This window comes from Capra hircus, chromosome 20, assembly GCF_001704415.2.
Source record: "Capra hircus breed San Clemente chromosome 20, ASM170441v1, whole genome shotgun sequence".
Classification (NCBI taxonomy): domain Eukaryota; kingdom Metazoa; phylum Chordata; class Mammalia; order Artiodactyla; family Bovidae; genus Capra; species Capra hircus.
Window position 1 is genome coordinate 26,171,561 of NC_030827.1, and position 19,337 is coordinate 26,190,897.

Consider the following 19,337-nt stretch of genomic DNA (forward strand, 5'->3'; position numbering starts at 1 on the left):
CCCAGCGCAGACAAAATTAAGATCCCACGGACTGTAGCCCACTCGGCTCCTCCGTCCATGGGATTCTCCAGGCAAGAATACTGGAGTGGGTTGCCATTCCCTTCTACAGGGGATCTTCCCTACCCATGGATTGAACCTAGGTCTCCTGCATTGCAGACAGATTCTTTACCATCTGAACCACCAGGGAGGCCCTAAATAAAAAATTAAATAAAACTATTTTACATTATAAATTTATTTTAATTTAAATAAATTATATAAATTTAAAGAAATTATAAGGGAAAATATGCTGGAATATAGAGATTAACTGTTGAACCAACATATTTGTATGCGTTTGTTAATACTTCAACTTCTAAACTTACAAATACCTCTTTCACAACATTAATTTAGAGGTAATTTCTTACCAAGTAGAAGATATCAATTTCATTTCCAAGGTCTTCAGTAGAATTAATAACTTCAGGGACAGTCTCATTGGCCGCAATTGAAATATGGTATTCACTTGCAGAGCTTAAAAGAATTAATTGGAAGACAAAAAGTATAACAAAACAAAGTGTAACTTTCACTTGACCTCACTTTTTATTTCGATATACTAGGAACCGAACCCCACAATAAGTACTTCAAGAGATTTCAAATCAAGCGCAAATTATTTTACCCTGAAATCTAAAGTTAAATCTTTAAGGAGGGTGAGAAAGATTACAATTTAATTCAATAGTTACCAATGCTTAAAATACTAAAATATATATAATTTTTAAATAAAGTTTGATTGACACATGAAATGTTTTCATGAATTTATTAATATCATCTACATTTAGTGAATAATAAAGCTAAAACCTGGTATTTTTAATAGTGCTGAATTTTAAATAGATTTTAACAATTTGTTACCTTTTCACAATTTAAAGTCATGTATTTACTATTAAACTTAAAATCTTTTTCATAAAATCTTTTTCATAAAACTCCATGTTCTTTGGATGAACTTGGTAGATGGAAATGTAACATAAACATATTTAAAAGCAATATTTCAGTTTAGAGAAGATAAAAAATACATGTTTGCCAAAATTTGATTTTAAATAAGTGAAAAATTCTTGGGATAAGTCAGTGTACCAAGGAAAACGAAATTAAAAAAATAGAAAACAGTGAATAGAATTAAAGGTTAAGGTAAAAATGCAAAATCTACATGTATATCCTACAATCCTCTCATTTCTGTGGTCTTTTATTAGTAAAACAAAAGTGCCATAGAAGATAAATTAATAACATGACAAGAGTCAGAGTAAATGACACAGAATTTTGTACTTTTTGTACATGGCTTATATTTATTTAGCAAAAGCCTGGAGTCCTGCTCATGCAAGTTTACTAACACAGTTGGTGTTTGGATAGCTTAGAAATTCTTACGAAAAAGGATGGTTTACGAATAATGGAGGAAATAATAAATTTTGTTGCTGTTTAGTCTTTATGTTTGGTCACCTGATGTGAAGAGCTGACTCATTGGAAAAGACCATGATGGTGGGAAAGATTGAAGGCAAGAGTAGAAGGGGACGACAGAGAATGAGATGGTGGGATGGCATCACCGACTCAGTGGACATGAGTCTGAGTAAACCCTGGGAGATGGTGAAGGACAGGAAAGCCTGTCGTGCTGCAGTCCAAGGTGTTGCAAAGAGCTGGATACGACTGAGCAACTGAACAACAACAACATGTTGCTAAGCTGTGTCTGACTCTTTTGCAACCCCATGGACAATAGCCCACCAAGCTCTTCTGTCCATGGGATTTCCCAGGCAAGAGTACTGGAATGGGTTGCCATTTCCTCCTCCAGGGAATTTTTGTGACCCAGGGATTTAAACTGAATCTCCTGCATCACAGATGGATTCTTTGTCACTGAGCCACCAGGGAAGCCCCTGAAGGAAATAAATACCTCTTGTCAGTAAACAATGATTTAATCTTGAATGTCCAGGATGGGCAGACTAATCAGATCCCACACAATGAGAATAAGAGCCAAGAAATATGTTGGATCTCTACAGACACTGCCCTTCATGAAGGATTTCTGGGTCTTCAGCTTGCATTTACTTAAGACTGAACTGCTAATGCAATTTGGTATTAGTAGCACCTCACATTTCAGATTATTTAGGATGCTGGTTCTCAGTTTTTAGAGTGCACGAGAATTACCCAGAGGGTTTAACACAGATTTCAGGGCTCCCTCCCCAGAATTTCTTATTCAGCACATCTGGGGTGAAGTCAGAGAATCTGCCTCTCTAAGAAGCTCCCAGTTGATTCTGATACCCATGTTCAGGGACCACAAGCTGAGATTCACTGGGTTACAGGAAGGCATCAACTTGAAGTGTGGGGTTCTCCTACCTGGAAAACTGTAGTCCAACTTCATACTTTACAGGGATAGAAATGTTCACTTCATTATCAAAAAGGGTTTCAGGCGGCTCTTCACTGTCACTAGAAAACAGCAGTCAGACAAATCATTGAACTGTTGGCTGTCAGTCAGACAAATCATTAAACTGTTGGCTATTTAGAGACTTTTCTAAGCATTTGAATGAGAAGTTTGACACACATACAAAATAGAATTATTGATTAAAAAAAAAAATTCAGCTTGGAGAGGGAGATCGGAGGTGGATATTGTTAAAAGACCCTAAAGTGATTCTCAAGTGCAGTGAGGGTTGAAAATGACACTGATTTACTACAAGGTTTTGCAAATTTCTGTGTGAATAATAAGTGTTCTTGGGTCAATGGTTAAATACACAGATTACTGGGTTTTTCTCCTAGAATAATATGGATTTAGTAGGCCCAAAGTAGGATTCATGAAATTGTGTTTTTTTTAATAAATCACACAGGTGATTCTTATTTATCACCGATGAGGTCCTTGTGAAAAGATGTGCTCAGGAGTACAGAGCTAAGAATAAATCTAAAACCTTTGTCTTCTCACTTAACAGTCTTTTTATGCCTTGTACTTGGGCTTCCCTAGTGGCTCAGACAGTAAAGAATCCTCTTGCAATGAGGGAGACCTGGGTTCAATCTCTGGCTTGGGAAGATCCCCTGGAGAAGAGCATGGCAACCCACTCCAGTATTCTAGCCTGGAGAATCCCCTTGGACAGAGGAGCCTGGCAGGCTACAGTCCATGGAGTCACAAAGAGTCAGACATGACTGAGTGACTAAGCACAGCATAGGCCTTGTACTTGGTGCTTATTGTTGAGCACCTACTTTCCTCCCTGATTTTAGTTATCATTTTAATTATACATTATTTAAATGCATGCCTAGATATTTATACATTTATATGTATATACACATATCTCATACTCTCCTGTATTAAGTAAAAAAGCATGGACAAGTGCTATAACAGGTACCAACACTGGCTCTGGGGCCAGGGGGCCAGAGGGCCCGAGTTTGTTCTTGGACATGGACCTACTTTGGGACAGTTGTTTAGTCTCTTTGTGCCTCAGGCCTCAGTTTCTTCATCTATAAAATGGGAATTTTATGATTAAATTCTTAATAAATAATAAGTGAGCAACAAGTGTAAAATGCTTAACATTGTGCCAAGGACATAGGGAATACTCAGTAAGTATTAATTTTTATTATTATTATCACATATACCCCTCTACCAAGTGACCAAGCACCTAGCATTTTGTCTCACAAAATGGGCAGCAGGTACCCTTTAATGACTCTGCTTATTCCCAAGTATATTAGCAGCACGATATGAGTGATGGGGTAGTGAAGGCAGCTCTCTGTCTTGGGTTATAGATACATGTGTGATTGGGCTCTTGCTGAAATGGCCCCTGCCTCTAACCCATTCCACACTGCAGCCCAGTTAACCTTTGAAAGAAACAGCTCTGTACATATGACTTCACCCCTTAAAAACATTTCATGGCCTGTTCAACTAAGATGCCTTATTTCGAAATTCAGTACTCACCATCCATGGTGAGATGTACCTTCCCTGTTTATCTTCCATTATGCCTTTATGTATTCTCCTACATTTGCACTAAAACTGATCGCCCAGCATTCCCCCAAATAGATCTAGTGGTCTACCTTTGTGTTTTTGCTCACGCTGTACATTTTTCACTTGAAACATTTTATCTAACTACCCACCAGCCTCTCTGAATTGCTACCCATTCTTTAAGGTCCTTCTTAATTATAACCTTCTTAATAAATCTTTCTTGGGTTTTCATTGCCAAGTAGATATAATTTCACCCTCCATTAAGTCTCCATACATGGCTTCTATTTCTTTAATAAATTTTCCTTGTTCTATCCTGTATGATAATAACTTAAATACTGGTCTCAGTCCCCTACTGTAATATTCTCTTCCTGAGGAGCTTCATGCCCTTATTTACATGACAGTCAGTATCTTGTCCATGTGCTGTGTGTGCTGTGCTCAGCCGTTCAGTCCTGTCCAACTCTTTCCTTTCTGGCTTTTTGTGACCCCATGGACTGTGGCCCACCAGGCTCCTCTGTCCATGGGACTCTCCAGGCAAGAATACTGGAGTGGGTTGTCATGCCCTCCTCCAGGGAATCTTCCCAACCAAGGGATCGAACCCAGGTCTCCAACATTGCAGGCAGATTCTTTACCATCTGAGCCACCAGGGAAGCCCAAGAATACTGGAATAAATAGTCTATCCCTCTTTCAGGGGATCTTCCTGACCCAGGAATCGAACCGGGGTCTGCTGCATTTCAGGGCGGATTCTTTACCAGCTGAGCTACCAGGGAAGGCCTATTTTGTTCATAGTAGAGCTCAAATAAGTATTTGCTAAATTGAACTGAATTGAGTATGCAGAATTAACCATCTATTAATTCATTTTCTCATTCACTCACTTTACATTTATTTAGTAATTATTCAGTTATTAGATTTTTTTAAAACTGGGAATAAAACAACAAATGATAAAAGTTTACCTCAAGTTGCTTATGGTCCAGTGTGTAGTTACTCTTAGAAAAAAGGTAAGTACTATTTCAATTTCCTTATTAGACTTTTGCTATTTTTCGTTTGAGTACTGTCTATACCATCTTTCAGAAGCTTTGACTGATTTGAATAAAATTTATTGAACTACAAAAGGGTGTCATAAAATTTTAAGTCTCTTTAATGATTCAGTTGACTTTGATGGGCAGTCTGTAAAAATTTTTAAATTAGCAAAGCCTATAAATTTTTAATGGATTTAAATGCAATTTGGCAGATATAAGTGATATGTGATTACAACATGTTTTATGGCTCATAGAACCAGTGTTTAACTCAATTAGGTTTATAATTTCTATTAAATGAAAATTTCTCTATTTTGCTAATAATTCATAAGGATGATTTTGTGAAGCAAAGGGGTTCACTGCCTTCTACTTCGACTGATCACATAAAAGCTGTAAGAAGTTCCAGTCCGTCTATAGAACATTGTAAACATATGAAAGAAATTACTTGCAGGCATCCACATACACTCATGTACACACAGGAACCAACCTTGTTGCACTTAAATGAATGATCACATTTTCCATGAGATAAGATGTGTTAAACTGAAATAATATTTTGAATGTTACCTATAAAATAAAAATATCTTTAGTAACAGATAAGAAAGTAAAGTAGAATTTTTACATTAATTAAAGTATTAAATTATATAAATATTTTTCTTTTTAAAATAAAATCATTCAAGTTTATTAATTAATAATGCAAATTTCATGAGCAAAGGAGAAGATAAATGTGAAAACATCTTAACAGACCAGAAAATGTTACATACAGATCCAACACTATCACATTATTATATCCCACCTATTGTTATTTTTTTGTATTACCACTGTCTACCAGATCACAATCATAAACATTGTAATTATGAAATGGTCATTATTAAAGTCTCTTTAAAACAGAAACTTCAAGTACCAGCAACCATCTAAACACATCTATTAGAAACATTTATATATTTGGCTTTGAGCACATTATTTTTTGTATCCAATTGCCACATGTATTTTCTATAATCTGCTTACCATTTCTCCTTTTCTTAGGAAAGGATAGCCAACTTTACATGTGATATTATGATTGGATTCACAACTGTCTTTTTGGATAGCCTAGGAAGAGAAAGTAAACAGAATTAGATCAGATATGCAGGTGAAATACTTGAACTTGACTGAAATACTTGAATAGATTGAAATACTTGAGCTCAGATTTTCCCAGCTGTGCCTTAGCAGCTGCCTTGCTAAGATTTCACAGTATAGTTTTTGGGAAAGTCTCAGAGATCAAATTGCCAACATCCGTTGGATCATCGGAAAAGCAAGAGAGTTCCAGAAAAACATCTATTTCTGCTTTATTGAGTAAGCCAAAGCCTTTGACTATGTGGATCACAATAAACTGTGGAAAATTCTTCAAGAAATGGGAATACTAGACCACCCGACCTGCCTCTTGAGAAACCTATATGCAGGTCAGGAAGCAACATTTAGAACTGGACATGGAACAACACACTGATTCCAAATAGGAAAAGGAGTATGTCAAGGCTATAATATTGTCACCCTGCTTATTTAACTTATATGCAGAGTACCTCATGAGAAACGCTGGGCTGGAAGAAGCACAAGCTGGAATCAAGATTGCTGGAAGAAATATCAATCACCTCAGATATGCAGATGACACCACCCTTATGGCAGAAAGTGAAGAGGAACTAAAAAGCCTCTTGATGAATTTCTGAGAGTGAAAAAGTTGGCTTAAAGCTCAACATTCAGAAAATGAAGATCATGGCATCTGGTCCCATCATTTCATGGGAAATAGATGGGGAAACAGTGGAAACAGTGTCAGACTTTATTTTTTGGGGCTCCAAAATCACTGCAGATGGGGATTGCAGCCATGAAATTAAAAGACACTTACTCCTTGAAAGGAAAGTTATGACCAACCTAGACAGCATATTAAAAAGCAGAGACATTATTTTGCCAACAAAAGTCCACCTAGTCAAGGCTATGGTTTTTCCAGTAGTCATGTATGGATGTGAGAGTTGGACTGTGAAGAAAGCTGAGCACTGAAGAATTGATGCTTTTGAACTGTGGTGTTGGAGAAGACTCTTGAGAGTCCCTTGGACTGCAAGGAGATCCAACCAATCCATCCTAAAGGAGATTGGTCTTGGGTATTCATTGAAAGGACTAATGCTGAAGCTGAAACTCCAGTACTTTGGCCACCACATGTGAAGAGTTGACTCATTGGAAAAGACCCTGATGCTGGGAGGGATTTGGGGCAGGAGGAGAAGAGGACGACAGAGGATGAGTTGGCTGGATGGCATCACCGACTCAATGGACGTGCGTTTGAGTGAACTCCGGGAGTTGGTGATGGACAGGGAGGCCTGGCATGCTGCGATTCATGGGGTTGCAAAGAGTCGGACATGACTGAGTGACTGAAATGAACTGAACTGAACTGAACTGAACAGCATTCTAAGATCACTTGTCCCACAGCTCAAGGAAATGTGAGGTGCTTACAGCACCTCAGTAAGGACGGGGGTAGGAAGGAAGCATGTCACACCAGCCTGTTTGGCTTTTCCACTGAAAACCAGGAGGACTAACACCATCTGCCTCAAGGTGAGCGGGTGTTTGTAGGAAATCACCCACACTGACAGGATGACCCCGTGGAAGTCCACAGTGAATGGTCGTCACAGGAGAAGTGGGTAAGAGCTTGAGCTCGGGCCTGGGACCACCAGGATTTAAACTCTGAGCCCTGCACTGTTAGCTTTATCCTCATCAGAACTCCTCTCTTCTCTGGGTCTGATTTTCCATCTACTGGGGTTAGTCAAACTCTACCTCATCAAATTGAAACTGCCTTTGAATGTGAGATTCACCAGTATTTTACATACAACAAAAAGGAAACAATAATGCTACCCATAAAATAAGCATATCAATTGTAAAATGCAATTACAGAAGCATTAAAGTGTTAAAAAAGGGTTTATCTTAGAATCTCTGTAGTACAGTAATACCTTACTTGCAAAGAAATTGATGAGAATTAAATAAATAAAGCTTATAGAACAGTGTCTGACACATAATACGACTCAAGAAAAAACTATTATTATTAGGATTGCCATTGTAAATTGAAGTATTTAGAGAGAGGCCTCGTTGATTTCTCTGCCTCTCTGCCAAGGCCGTGAAGTCAGCTGAAGAAGGGACAAAGAGTGACTTCAGTACAGTCCTCTTTTCTCAGAAAAATTCAAGGGTACTATTTTCCTGGCATTGCTTTGCTCTTAGAGATTTTTTAAAAACATTCTTTACTGAATCTAAACTATGCGGCAGTAATATAGGACATTTTTTAAGCCTATCTTAGTATCATGTTCCTGAGTGATGTCCTAATAAATTGGAGAAGGAAATGGTAACCCACTCCAGTACTCGGCTGGAGAATCCCTTGGACAGAGGAGCCTGGTGGGCTACAGTCCATGGGGGGGTCGCAGAGTCAGACATGACTGAGTGACTAACACACACACGTACACACATCAGTGAAAATCTGAATGTACAGAAGCTGGACAATTAAAGTTTTAATATTATATATATTAAGCATACTTGGTTTTAATGTGAATCATATACAGTACTAATTCATATAAATATACACAGAATTTTAATTCAGGGGAGTTAATTCAGAGATCGTAATTCAATGCAAAGTTCAAATTTAGAAGTATTAATTAATTCTGATAGAGCATCTTATGCAGCTGTATGTTACTGCCAAAATAATAATTTAAAAAAACCCTTCTGTCACGACAATGAGACATAGTCATTTAATACAATTCCCTTGCCAATGTAAGGATCATGCATAGAAAGTGAGGAATGGTATCTTGATTTTTATGCACATAAATGTTTTGTTATTGTTCAGCAAATGTACTGCTCCTTCTCTGCCCTTCTGTTAAACTCTTTAGACTTCATTTTTTCTTGACTTAGTCTTAATTTCAGTGATGTAAGTCTTCTGTGAAGCCTACAGTTTTGGTACATCAGCAATCCTTTCTGGATACCGAATCCAAGAAAAGTCATACACCTCTAAAGAAATACATCAAAACAAAAAATTAAAAAAAAATTTGGTCCTGTCATCATTAGTAAGTGCTAGTTTTGTAAAAATGCTTTCTAGTTTTCTAAAATCAATGTAATAAAATTATCTCTAGTATGAAAAGTAGGTTCAATGCCTGATTATTATAAGAATAAATAAATATAAAACTAAAGGTTTACCTCAATTCCTGAAAAAATTAGATTTGGAGAATAATTCACTATGGTTCTGGTGTTATAGGCACTGTCCTTTTTATTTTTGACCGTGAGGCTAACATTGAACTTATCATTGTGGGACTTGACAATAAGCAGGCCCTTTTCTGTGGTGGATACATCCAAGGCAAGGTCCGAGACACATTTTTTCTTGTTTCCACAATCTTTGGCAAAGGGAATCTGAAATGGTCACAGAAAAGCATTTTCTCAAAATTTAGCTAGGCATTATTGAAAATTACCTATGAACTAGCATAAAAGAAATGACATATTTCCAAAATAAGCAGATCATAAACAGAACAGATTTCACTGCAGAAATCATAAGGAATTTTTATAGTTGTTTCTATAATTTATAGGGGAAAATCATAATTTTTACTTTTGGCTATAAATTTTTCCAGTCTTTTAAGGAATGCACAGTTTTCACAGATGTTTTTCACTGGCTTTCATCTGCCAGAACTGAACAGTTTCAAAGAAATAAGTCAAGTACTCCGTGATCCAAAGTTATGAGAGAACACTGTAACACTCAACTCTGATCATGAGATTTTCTGTTTAAAAGAATCAAATACTTAAGATCATAATAGCTTTGGTCAAGCGGATAGGAAAAGATCAAACCACCTAACTGGGCACTTTCCTTGACTCCTCTTCTTCATTCAGCCCCTCCCCCTTATCCAACCCATCACCAAGAACCATCCACTCCACCTCTGTTCTAAATATCTTCCATACCTCCTTGCCTCTGCATTTCCACCTCTATCTCTAGCCAGCTTGTTTTCCTTGCTCCCTGAACTAAAGCAACAACTCCCTGACTGGTCTTCCATACCCACTTGTGATTCCCTCCAAACATTTTCCACCTTGTAGCTGAAGTAATTCTTAAAAGAGCCCCCCCCAAATCCAGTGCTATCCCCAAACGAACTGAAGCCATCAAGAGCATTCCTTGGCTCTTCAGGAACAATTAAAGTCTGTGCAGTGGCACAAAGTCCTGGCGATCTGGCTCCTGTCTGTGCCTCCTGTCTCATCTCATATCACCTTCTGCCCTTGCTCTTCAGCTTCAGCAGCACTGGTGAGCTTACTGAGTTTCTTTTATGTCTCTGAACCTTGGCATGTATCCCTCTTCCTGGAACACTGCCCTCTCCACTCCTCTAATAGGATGGAAAAACCTTCCTGTGCTATAGGTCTCAACTGCAGTGGCCTAAGTTCCAGGGAGGGTTGGGAAGATCCCCTGGAGAAGGGAACGGCTACCCACTCCAATATTTTGGCCTGGAGAATTCCATGGACTGTACAGTCCATGGGATCACAAAGAGTCAGACACGACTGACTTTCACTTTTCACTTTCTAATCCTTGATACCTCAGTGTAGCAGAAGTTCCCTTTGAGCTCTGAAGTTCTCTTCCAGGGCATGTCCTGTAATAACTACCTAATACTTGTTTCCTAGGTTAGAACTGCAAGTTCTGATGTCTGGAACATGAAAGACACTCAGTAAATATACTTGTAAGGAAGGAAGGGAAAGCAGAAGATAGGTGCAGGGGAAAATGAATTTCCCATCCCAACTCCATTAGTGGGAGAAGGGAATGGCAACCCACTCCAGTATTCTTGTCTGGAAAACCCCATGGGCAGAGGAGCCTTGTGGGCTACAGTCCATGGGGTCACAAAGAATCAGACACGACTGAATGGCTAACAAATTCCATCCGTGCCACATTCACAATCTCACTCTTTTGCAGCGATCAGACAGTAGGCTGAACCTGGAAACAGAAACTAGGTGAGCACAGTTTAGTCCCTTCCTGTGTCTTCTGCTGTTGGGGCAGTGGTGAGCCCATGGGGAAGGATATATCACATTTCCATCCTGCAAGTTTTACAAAGTGGGTCCCCCGGAAGGCCAGAGCTTAGTGAGCACTGCTAATGACCTATTTAGTTACCTGTGGCCTAAGCCTGGCTCTGTAGGAAGACCCCCATTATACTCAAACCATGCCCTGGAACCCAGTGTTCATGAGTAATAAAGGGGAGTTCCAGCTGGCCAACTCATGTCTTTCTTTCAATTGCTCCTAAATTCCGAAAAGATAAAAATAGGTGTCATTTGTAAGTTCCCTTAAACTCCAGCAAAAGGAAGTCAGCAGAATTGAGAAAAGTCTAGAAAAATCTAATTCCTTTTTTAAAACAATTAAAATAATTGCTTTAGGCTTGTGTGTGTGCATCTGTTTATATGTTTCAGGTTTTTTTCTCAATATATTCACAAATAGGCATTCTAAATTTTAAAAATCTGACTTACATATTCATGTACTGCATTTGGTAGAGAATCATCAAGAACAGGCCCATTTTCAGGATCGGTAAGATTAAAATCCAAAGTTATTCTCACAGAGTCCCGAAAGTCATGCTTGTCCTAGAGGTCAAAACACAGAACATGTCATTGGCATCATATTTCTTGGGCCCTGTGATGGCTTTCTTCTTTTGCCCCATGGGTCAGGCTTATTGGACCTTCTTGTGCTCCTGATCTGACATATGACCTGATCAGGCTTTTGCTTACTAGAGAGACTGCCTTTCTGCCTTGACAAGGGACACTTCCGGAACACAGAGGCTTTCGACTGTAACCAGCTGACTCACATCCAGCTTCTCAGACGAGCCTGTTGGAATGATGGATAGGTTGTACTTGGCCATGTCAGGATGTACAGCTCCAAGCTACCTGCATAACAATATCATTTCTCTTGAGACTTGGAGCTAAAAAACACTATGTAATACTTCTAGGAATATCTCTCAGCTTCAAGAGAGAAACCCTTCTTTAAACTGAGTTGCATTTCTTTAATATGATATATACCTTGAGTTGTAAGAATTTTACAATGTGACAGGGTATGAAAATAATATGGATGTGATCAATATTGTCTTTATTACCATCAGTGACAGCCATCATTTATGGCATGGCCAGAATTATGAGCTTTATACACATTATTGAGAATTATTTCAACAATCTTCTAAGACACATAATAATTACAATCTTTATTTTACAGATAAATAAATAAATAGATAAATAAAACTAAGATGAATAAAGATGAATAAGATGAATAAAACTAAGAGACTAAACCACTTTGTCAAAATTACTCAGAAAGTAGGTAAGCTGGGCTACAAATTCCCTCCTGGCTGACTCCTTAACAAACGTTAAAGTATCCATCAAAATCCAGAAGTATTTTGGAAATTTTGAAACTAGTTCATTCCTTTCAATACCAGTGCCTAGATATAGCTAGATGCTAAATTTTTGGAGAAATATATACAACAGTGAGTAGGTTGGAGGCACTGCCAAATCTGGTTTCACATTTTCAAATTTTATCCAAGTCCTAACTCCTTAAGTTTCAATTCTGATGAAGCAAATAGGAAATTAACTCCATTTTTATTTTTCTCACCACAGACTGAATTCAATGCTGACCAAAAAAGCTTATCTTGATATATGTCGTGAGGAATATTGGCTTGAAAATCGCTGAGGAAGAATAAATGTGGCACACCAGCTTGCGTATCTTCTGTCACTTTCCTGCCCCTGACTACAATGTTTTCAAAATATTCATTAGGAATAATGAAATGCGTCAGAAGTGGGGGCAAATAGGCTTATTTCATTTAAAATTCCAAGATCATGTTCAAGTCTCAGATTCAATCTCCATTACTAAAGTCAGTGTTTTCTCAGTACATCTGTTCTGCTTGTCTTTTTCTTTAGTGTCACATACATTTTAAGAGACTCTTGCTCCACGTACACAGTGATCCAATCAAATACATTTCAAATGGTTCAAACTGGCTTAGCAGCCATCTCTAGAGGTTAATAATTTGCTTTCCAAGGCTCCCTCAGCCACTAAAATAGAAACAGGTAGCATAAAGCTTACAGATGATGGAAAATGCCAGATATTTTTCCTTCAGTCTAAAGACAAAGAGTGAAACACATAGTTCAACGGACAAAAACAGACCCCAGAAAGCATAAGGCCCAACAGTTCCCCCTCAGGGCATTTAACCACTTAGCCACAATTGACAGACAAGGTCTACAAAAGTTCAGTGATGCTTTCAAGTTGAAAGAATGAATGAAATCAATAAATGAATGAAATACAAGACCTCTATCAACTGGTGCACCGTGCCTTTTACTGTTCCATAATATATGGATGTCTGATAACATACAGAAGGAATATGAAAGACAGCTTTATGAAATATATTTGGAAATTAGGAAATCAGACCTGTGATTTTCTAAGAAAACTGAACAAACTTTAATTCAAGATTTGTACTTTGACATAAACGTAAGATTGACTGACTTGAGATAAGGCATCTCTATTTTATTTTGATCTGGAATAAGTCAGCTATTATATATGATTTACTTGCCAACATGTAGAAGGAATGTTTAGTGCATTCTGACTCTCGAACTGTGATGTTCCTTTGAATCTTCCTCTCTTGAGTTCCAGAGAAAAAACTCCGTGATATCTGTCTTAGAGAATCTAGTGTGACACGGTATTGCATATCTATAAAAATAAAAAAAGAATAATTGGCAGACATGTTTATTTGGGGTTATTATCATATGATCCAGCTCATTAATATTACAGAAAAATCTCTAGAGCAACCACTCAACACAAGTGATTCAGCATATTCACACTACTGTAGTACAATGGTATTTGCAGTCATGAAGATAATCTTGAGGAACTCTAAAGAACTCGCCAAGTTTACAAGGCTTTTAATGTTTAATTATACTTATCAAAAACTGTGTATGTATGTTTACACATACCTACCTACATACCACCTAACTTCTTGACCATGCGGGTATGTTCACTGGGTTTTCACTTAGTTTTTTTTTTTTTTTTAATTTAGAAACTTTAGACCCTGTTTAGAATATTGACTATGTTGTATTTCAACAGAGGCAAAAATATACATTAATGATATTTTAAACTTATAAAAGATGTCATTTTCGACTATTCAAAGGATATAATAAAATAAGTTAAATAAATAAAAGTTTAATAAAATAAGCATACCACGATAAGGAAAACAAGTTAGGCCTTATACCTTATATGAAGGCAGCAATCTTTCTTATTTCCTTGCTTAATTACTATATAAAAATAAGACAAATAATGTTGCATATGATAATGTAAGTCATTATTTTACATTCCTAGACCTCATTTATCTTCCAGTCAGAGGTCTATTGCAGATCATAAATAGGCACATGTAGTGCAAGCTAAGAAAAATAGATTCTAAGGACTAATCGTTTTTCTACTTATATTTGGTTTGCAGACTAAACTACTATTGGGCAGCCAATGATCGCCACAGTTTTGGCTCCAACATGTTTCAGTATCATTAAAAACTGCTTTAGGAATTGTAGAATATAGGCAAAAAGGGGATACCCAGGCTGATGCGATGTGCCTGAGAACACACATGGGATCTGTTTGACCCTAAAAAACAAGGGATCTATTTGACCTAAAAAACCTTATGATTGGGGCAGAGATCTCAGGAAGGTGCGGGCATTCAGGTCCTTTGTAATACCAGTCTTACTGGAGAGAACCCAGTTTTCAACTCTGCCTTAGAACTGGTGTCTTTCTCTCTCTTTCTCTGGCACTTGACTGTTCACAGTAAATAGGAGAGCCAGAGGAGAAATACGGAATCCCAACTCGGAAGGCAACCAAATATAAGTATGTAGCTTCTGCTCCAGAATTTACAGGTTCCATAACCCATTCCTTCTACATTAGAGTTTTTTTCAAGGTTTAGTATGTTCACAGAGGCAGATGTGATGTCAGATTCCTATCATCGAGGGAAATACACTATCTTACTGGACTCATCCTGTGGGAGCAAATAGAATACACTGTCCTCCTGCTCCAAAGTACTTCTGTATGTATGACACTTACCAGCTTCATAAACCACGTTTTCTTTGGACTTCAATTTCACATTGAAACACACCGTGGCATTTATACACACCGTTTCCTTTCCCTCCACACGGCAGTTTTTCTTTTGAATATTCACTTTATTGGGTTCAAAATTCATGGTCACTTTAACAACAGCCACATCTCGAGACCTGCAAACACATAAGCCATGGGGAATCACTATTTATTTTTACATTTAATGCATGCCATCCTTTTGGGAGTGCGAGATGAGTGAGTGATCCGAGATGCTTCTTCTTTGTATGCAGCATGGGTTCTCAGGATGCCTTTCTCTCATGAAGCTTTGATACAGAAGAGATTGTATCTGACATTCTGAAGATACCCTGGTTATTCTGGAACCATGGTAGGCATTGGGTTCTGAAGGGGGGCAGAATATGTCACCCTAAAATATGACTATAGGAGTTCAGGACACCCCACCGCAAAGCATGCCACTTTGGTATACAGATCGTTTGAACTGCAGGCACTTAAAATACAAGAAATGCTGAGAGGCTTTCTCAGAACTCCAATTAACTGCCTAAAGATGCATCCTCTAAAGAGAACTCACTTGTCATAAATCCTTTCCCAGTAGTTTCATCAACCAGAGAAGACTGACTTGTCACAGGAGAGGAGGCTGGAGTAGATACCACACCTGGACAAACTTTGTTACAAACTGTTTTACCTCCCATCTGTTCTTTTAAGGGCCTAGTCATCTTTCCTAAAAATCACCCATTTTCCCTAAGAGGTCTATCTCCCTTTCCTTTCCCTACTAAGATAATTTTTAAGTGTGAATTCAAAGCTACCTCAGAGAGTCATTCATTATCTCCCATGTATACATGAGGTATACGTATTCTAATAAACTTCTGGGTATTTTCTGGTTTTCGTTTGTTTTAGGTTTTTCTGTTAATCTGTCTTTTATTACAGAAGTCTCAGCCAGGAAATCAGAAAGGTACAAGGAAAATTAATCTTCATTCCCTACAATTGATAGGCCAAGGAACTGTAATTGCCTATGAGAGAAAAGAGATGAAATGAAGTGGCCAGGTGCAACCTCAGAGCCAAAACCATATTTTCAGCACCTTCAAGTTTGTTCCCAACCTGGGAAGGGTCCAGAGGACCCCTGGACAACTTTGTTGCACTCTAACACTTGTCTGTTCTTCTTGTAGGGCCAGCCCTGCTCCTGTTTCTGGGAAAGAGAAGCAGAACAGCGTGAGGAGAACTGTGCTATCCATTCTTATACATGTGCTATTTATTATTCACTTACATTTTAAATTAACTTTCATAACAAGATATATTATGTTCCTCTCTTTTATATATAACCAAGACTTTGAGAGATTATTTTGTCAGAAGCTGTCCAGGGATTTAAACTAGGATTTAAACCCAGTCTTTCTAATTCCAACGTCTGGTGATTTCCACTAATCCAAATTGAGAGCACAGTAATCCAAAATTAGGCAAAGAGAGTATATGGAGCCTGAGGTCAATGCCTTAGAATGAAGCCAGTATAACTGTTAAATACCTTTATCTGGCTTTTGCTTTGCAATCAGACTGGCTCTTAGAATCCGCCTGCTAATGCAGGAGATGTGGGTTCAATCCCTGGTCGGTAAGATGCCCTGGAGAAGGGAATGGCAACCCACTCCAGTATTCTTGCCAGGAGAATCCCCATGGACAGAACAACCTGGTGAGCTAAGTCCATGGGTTGCAAAAAAGTCAGACATGACTTAGTGACTAAACAACAACAATGATCTTGTGAATACATAGGACTCTGCTTATGTTTTTGCATTTTAAAAAATTATATATTTTTTCTCTTAAAACAATTTACCCATAGAAAATATGAAAATATAATAAAAGAAACAAAAAAATACAAAACAATTATAATTCTATCACCCAGCACTAATCACTATTTATATATATATATATATATATATATATATATATATATATATATAGAGAGAGAGAGAGAGAGAGAGAGAGAGAGAGAGAGAGGAGAGAGAGAGGCACACACACACACATACACACACATATGCATATATAAACACTGGCCCAAATACATATATAAGCATACCTGTTTAAAAATATTACAAGCAACTTTCCAACATTTTTGTTTTTATGAGAACATTATGAGAGTCACAGGGACAGAGAAGCCTGGTGGGCTGCCGTCCATGGGGTCACACAGAGTCAGACATGACTGATGTGACTTAGCAGCAGCAGCAGCAGCATACTATTCCAACAAATACATGAACCATAATCTATTTATTCAGACTTCTCTTATTGGATATGTATCTTAACTCCTTAAAAAAAATCTGAAACCTACAGCACTATGATTATTCTAAAGATCATACATCTCTAATCATAGATTTTATCTTAAAAAAATTTTCAATTCAGTTCAGTTGCTCAGTCATGTCTGACTCTCTGCGACCCCATAGACTGCAGCATGCCAGGCCTCCCTATCCATCACCAACTCCTGGAGCTTGCTCAGACTCATGTCCGGTCTTTTCAAATGAGTCAGTTCTTCCCATCAGGTGGCCAAAGTATCAGAGTTTCAGCTTCGGGGAATCAGTCCTTCCAATGAATATTCAGGACTGATTTCCTTTAGGATTGACTACTTTGATCTCTTGCAATCTAAGGGACTCTCAAGAGTCTTCTCCAACACCACAATTCAAAAGCATCAATTCTTCGGTGCTCAGCTTTCTTTATAGTCCAACTCTCACATCCATACATGACTATTGGAAAAACCATAGCTTTGACTAGATGGACCTTTGTTGGCAAAGTAATGTTTCTGCTTTTTAATATGCTGTCTAGGTTGCTCATAGCTTTTCTTCCAAGGAGCGAGCATCTTTTAGTTTCATGGTTGCTGTCACCATCTGCAGTGATTTTGGAACCTCCCAAAATAAAGTCTCTCACTGTTTCCATTGTTTCCCCATCTGTTTAGCCATGAAGTAATGGGACCAGATGCCATGATCTTAGTTTTCTGGATGTTGAGTTTTAAGCCAACTTTTTACTCTCTTCTTTCACTTTCATCAAGAGGCTCTTTAGTTCTTCTTCACTTTCTGCCAGAAGGGTGGTTTCATCTGTATATCTGTGGTTATTGATATTTCTCCCTGCAGTCTTGATTCCAGCTTGTGCTTCATCCAGTCTGGCATTTTGCCTGATGTACTCCACATATAAGTTCAATAAGCAGGGTGACAATATAGAGCCTTGACATACTCCTTTCCTGATTTGGAACCAGTCTATTGCTCCATGTCCAGTTCTAACTGTTGCTTCTTGACCTGTATACAGATTTCTCAGGGGGCAGGTCAGATGGTCTGGTATTCCCATCTCTTGAAGAATTTTCCACACAGTTGTGGAAACAAAACTGTTGTGATCCACATAGTCAAAGGCTTCGGTGAAGTCAATAAAGCAGTAGATGTTTTACTGGAACTCTCTTGCTTTTTCAATGATCCAATGGATGTTGGCAATTTGATCCCTCCTTAGTCTGCCTTTTCTAAATCCAGCTTGAACATCTGGAAGTTCACGGTTTGCATACTATTGAAGCCTGGCTTAGAGAATTTTGAGCATTACTTTGCTAGCGTGTGAAATGAGTGCAATTGTGCAGTAGTTTGAACATTCTTTGGCATTGCCTTTCTTTGGGATTGGAATAAAAACTGACCTTTTCCAGTCCTGTGGCCACTGCTGAGTTTTCCAAATTTGCTGGCATATTGAGTGCAGCACTTTCACAGCATCATCTTTTAGGATTTGAAATAGCTCAGCTGGAATTCCATCACCTCCACTAGCTTTGTTCATAGTGATGCTTTCTAAGGCCCACTTGACTTCGCATTCCAGGATGTCTGACTCTAGGTGAGCAATCACACCATCATGGCTATCTGGGTCATGAAGATCAATTTTGTATGGTTCTTCTGTGTATTCTTGCCACCTCTTCTTAATATCTTCTGCTTCTGTTAGGTCCAGACCATTTCTGTCCTTTATCGAGCCCATCTTTGCATGAAATGTTCCCTTGGTATCTCTAATTTTCTTGAAGAGATCTCTAGTCTTTCCCATTCTGTTCTTTTCTTCTATATCTTTGCACTGATCACTGAAGAAGGCTTTCTTATCTCTCCTTGCTATTCTTCTTGCTATTCTTTGGAACTCTGCATTCAGATGCTTATATCTTTCCTTTTCTCCTTTACCTTTAGCTTCTCTTCTTTTTCTCAGCTACTTATAAGGCCTCCTCAGACAATCATTTTGCCTTTTTGCATTTTTTTTCTTGGGGATGGTCTTGATCACTGCCTCCTATACAATGTCAGGAACCTCTGTCCATAGTTCTTTAGGCAGTCTGCCTATCAGATTTAATCCCTGTCAC

At 38.1% G+C, this 19,337-nt stretch overlaps 1 protein-coding gene across 1 annotated transcript in view; it reads right to left on the reverse strand.

Annotated features, from left to right (window-relative positions):
- The window catches only part of ITGA1 (integrin subunit alpha 1), a 172,144-nt gene that overhangs the window by 20,031 nt on the left and 132,776 nt on the right, over positions 1–19,337 (reverse strand). The window contains exons 16-23 of the mRNA XM_018065522.1: positions 14,996–15,162; positions 13,491–13,627; positions 11,416–11,526; positions 9,130–9,339; positions 5,944–6,024; positions 5,426–5,502; positions 2,344–2,433; positions 402–504 (exon numbers count right to left, since the gene is read on the reverse strand). Coding sequence (XP_017921011.1) covers positions 402–504; positions 2,344–2,433; positions 5,426–5,502; positions 5,944–6,024; positions 9,130–9,339; positions 11,416–11,526; positions 13,491–13,627; positions 14,996–15,162 — 976 coding nt within the window. The remainder of the gene's footprint in view (positions 1–401; positions 505–2,343; positions 2,434–5,425; positions 5,503–5,943; positions 6,025–9,129; positions 9,340–11,415; positions 11,527–13,490; positions 13,628–14,995; positions 15,163–19,337) is intronic.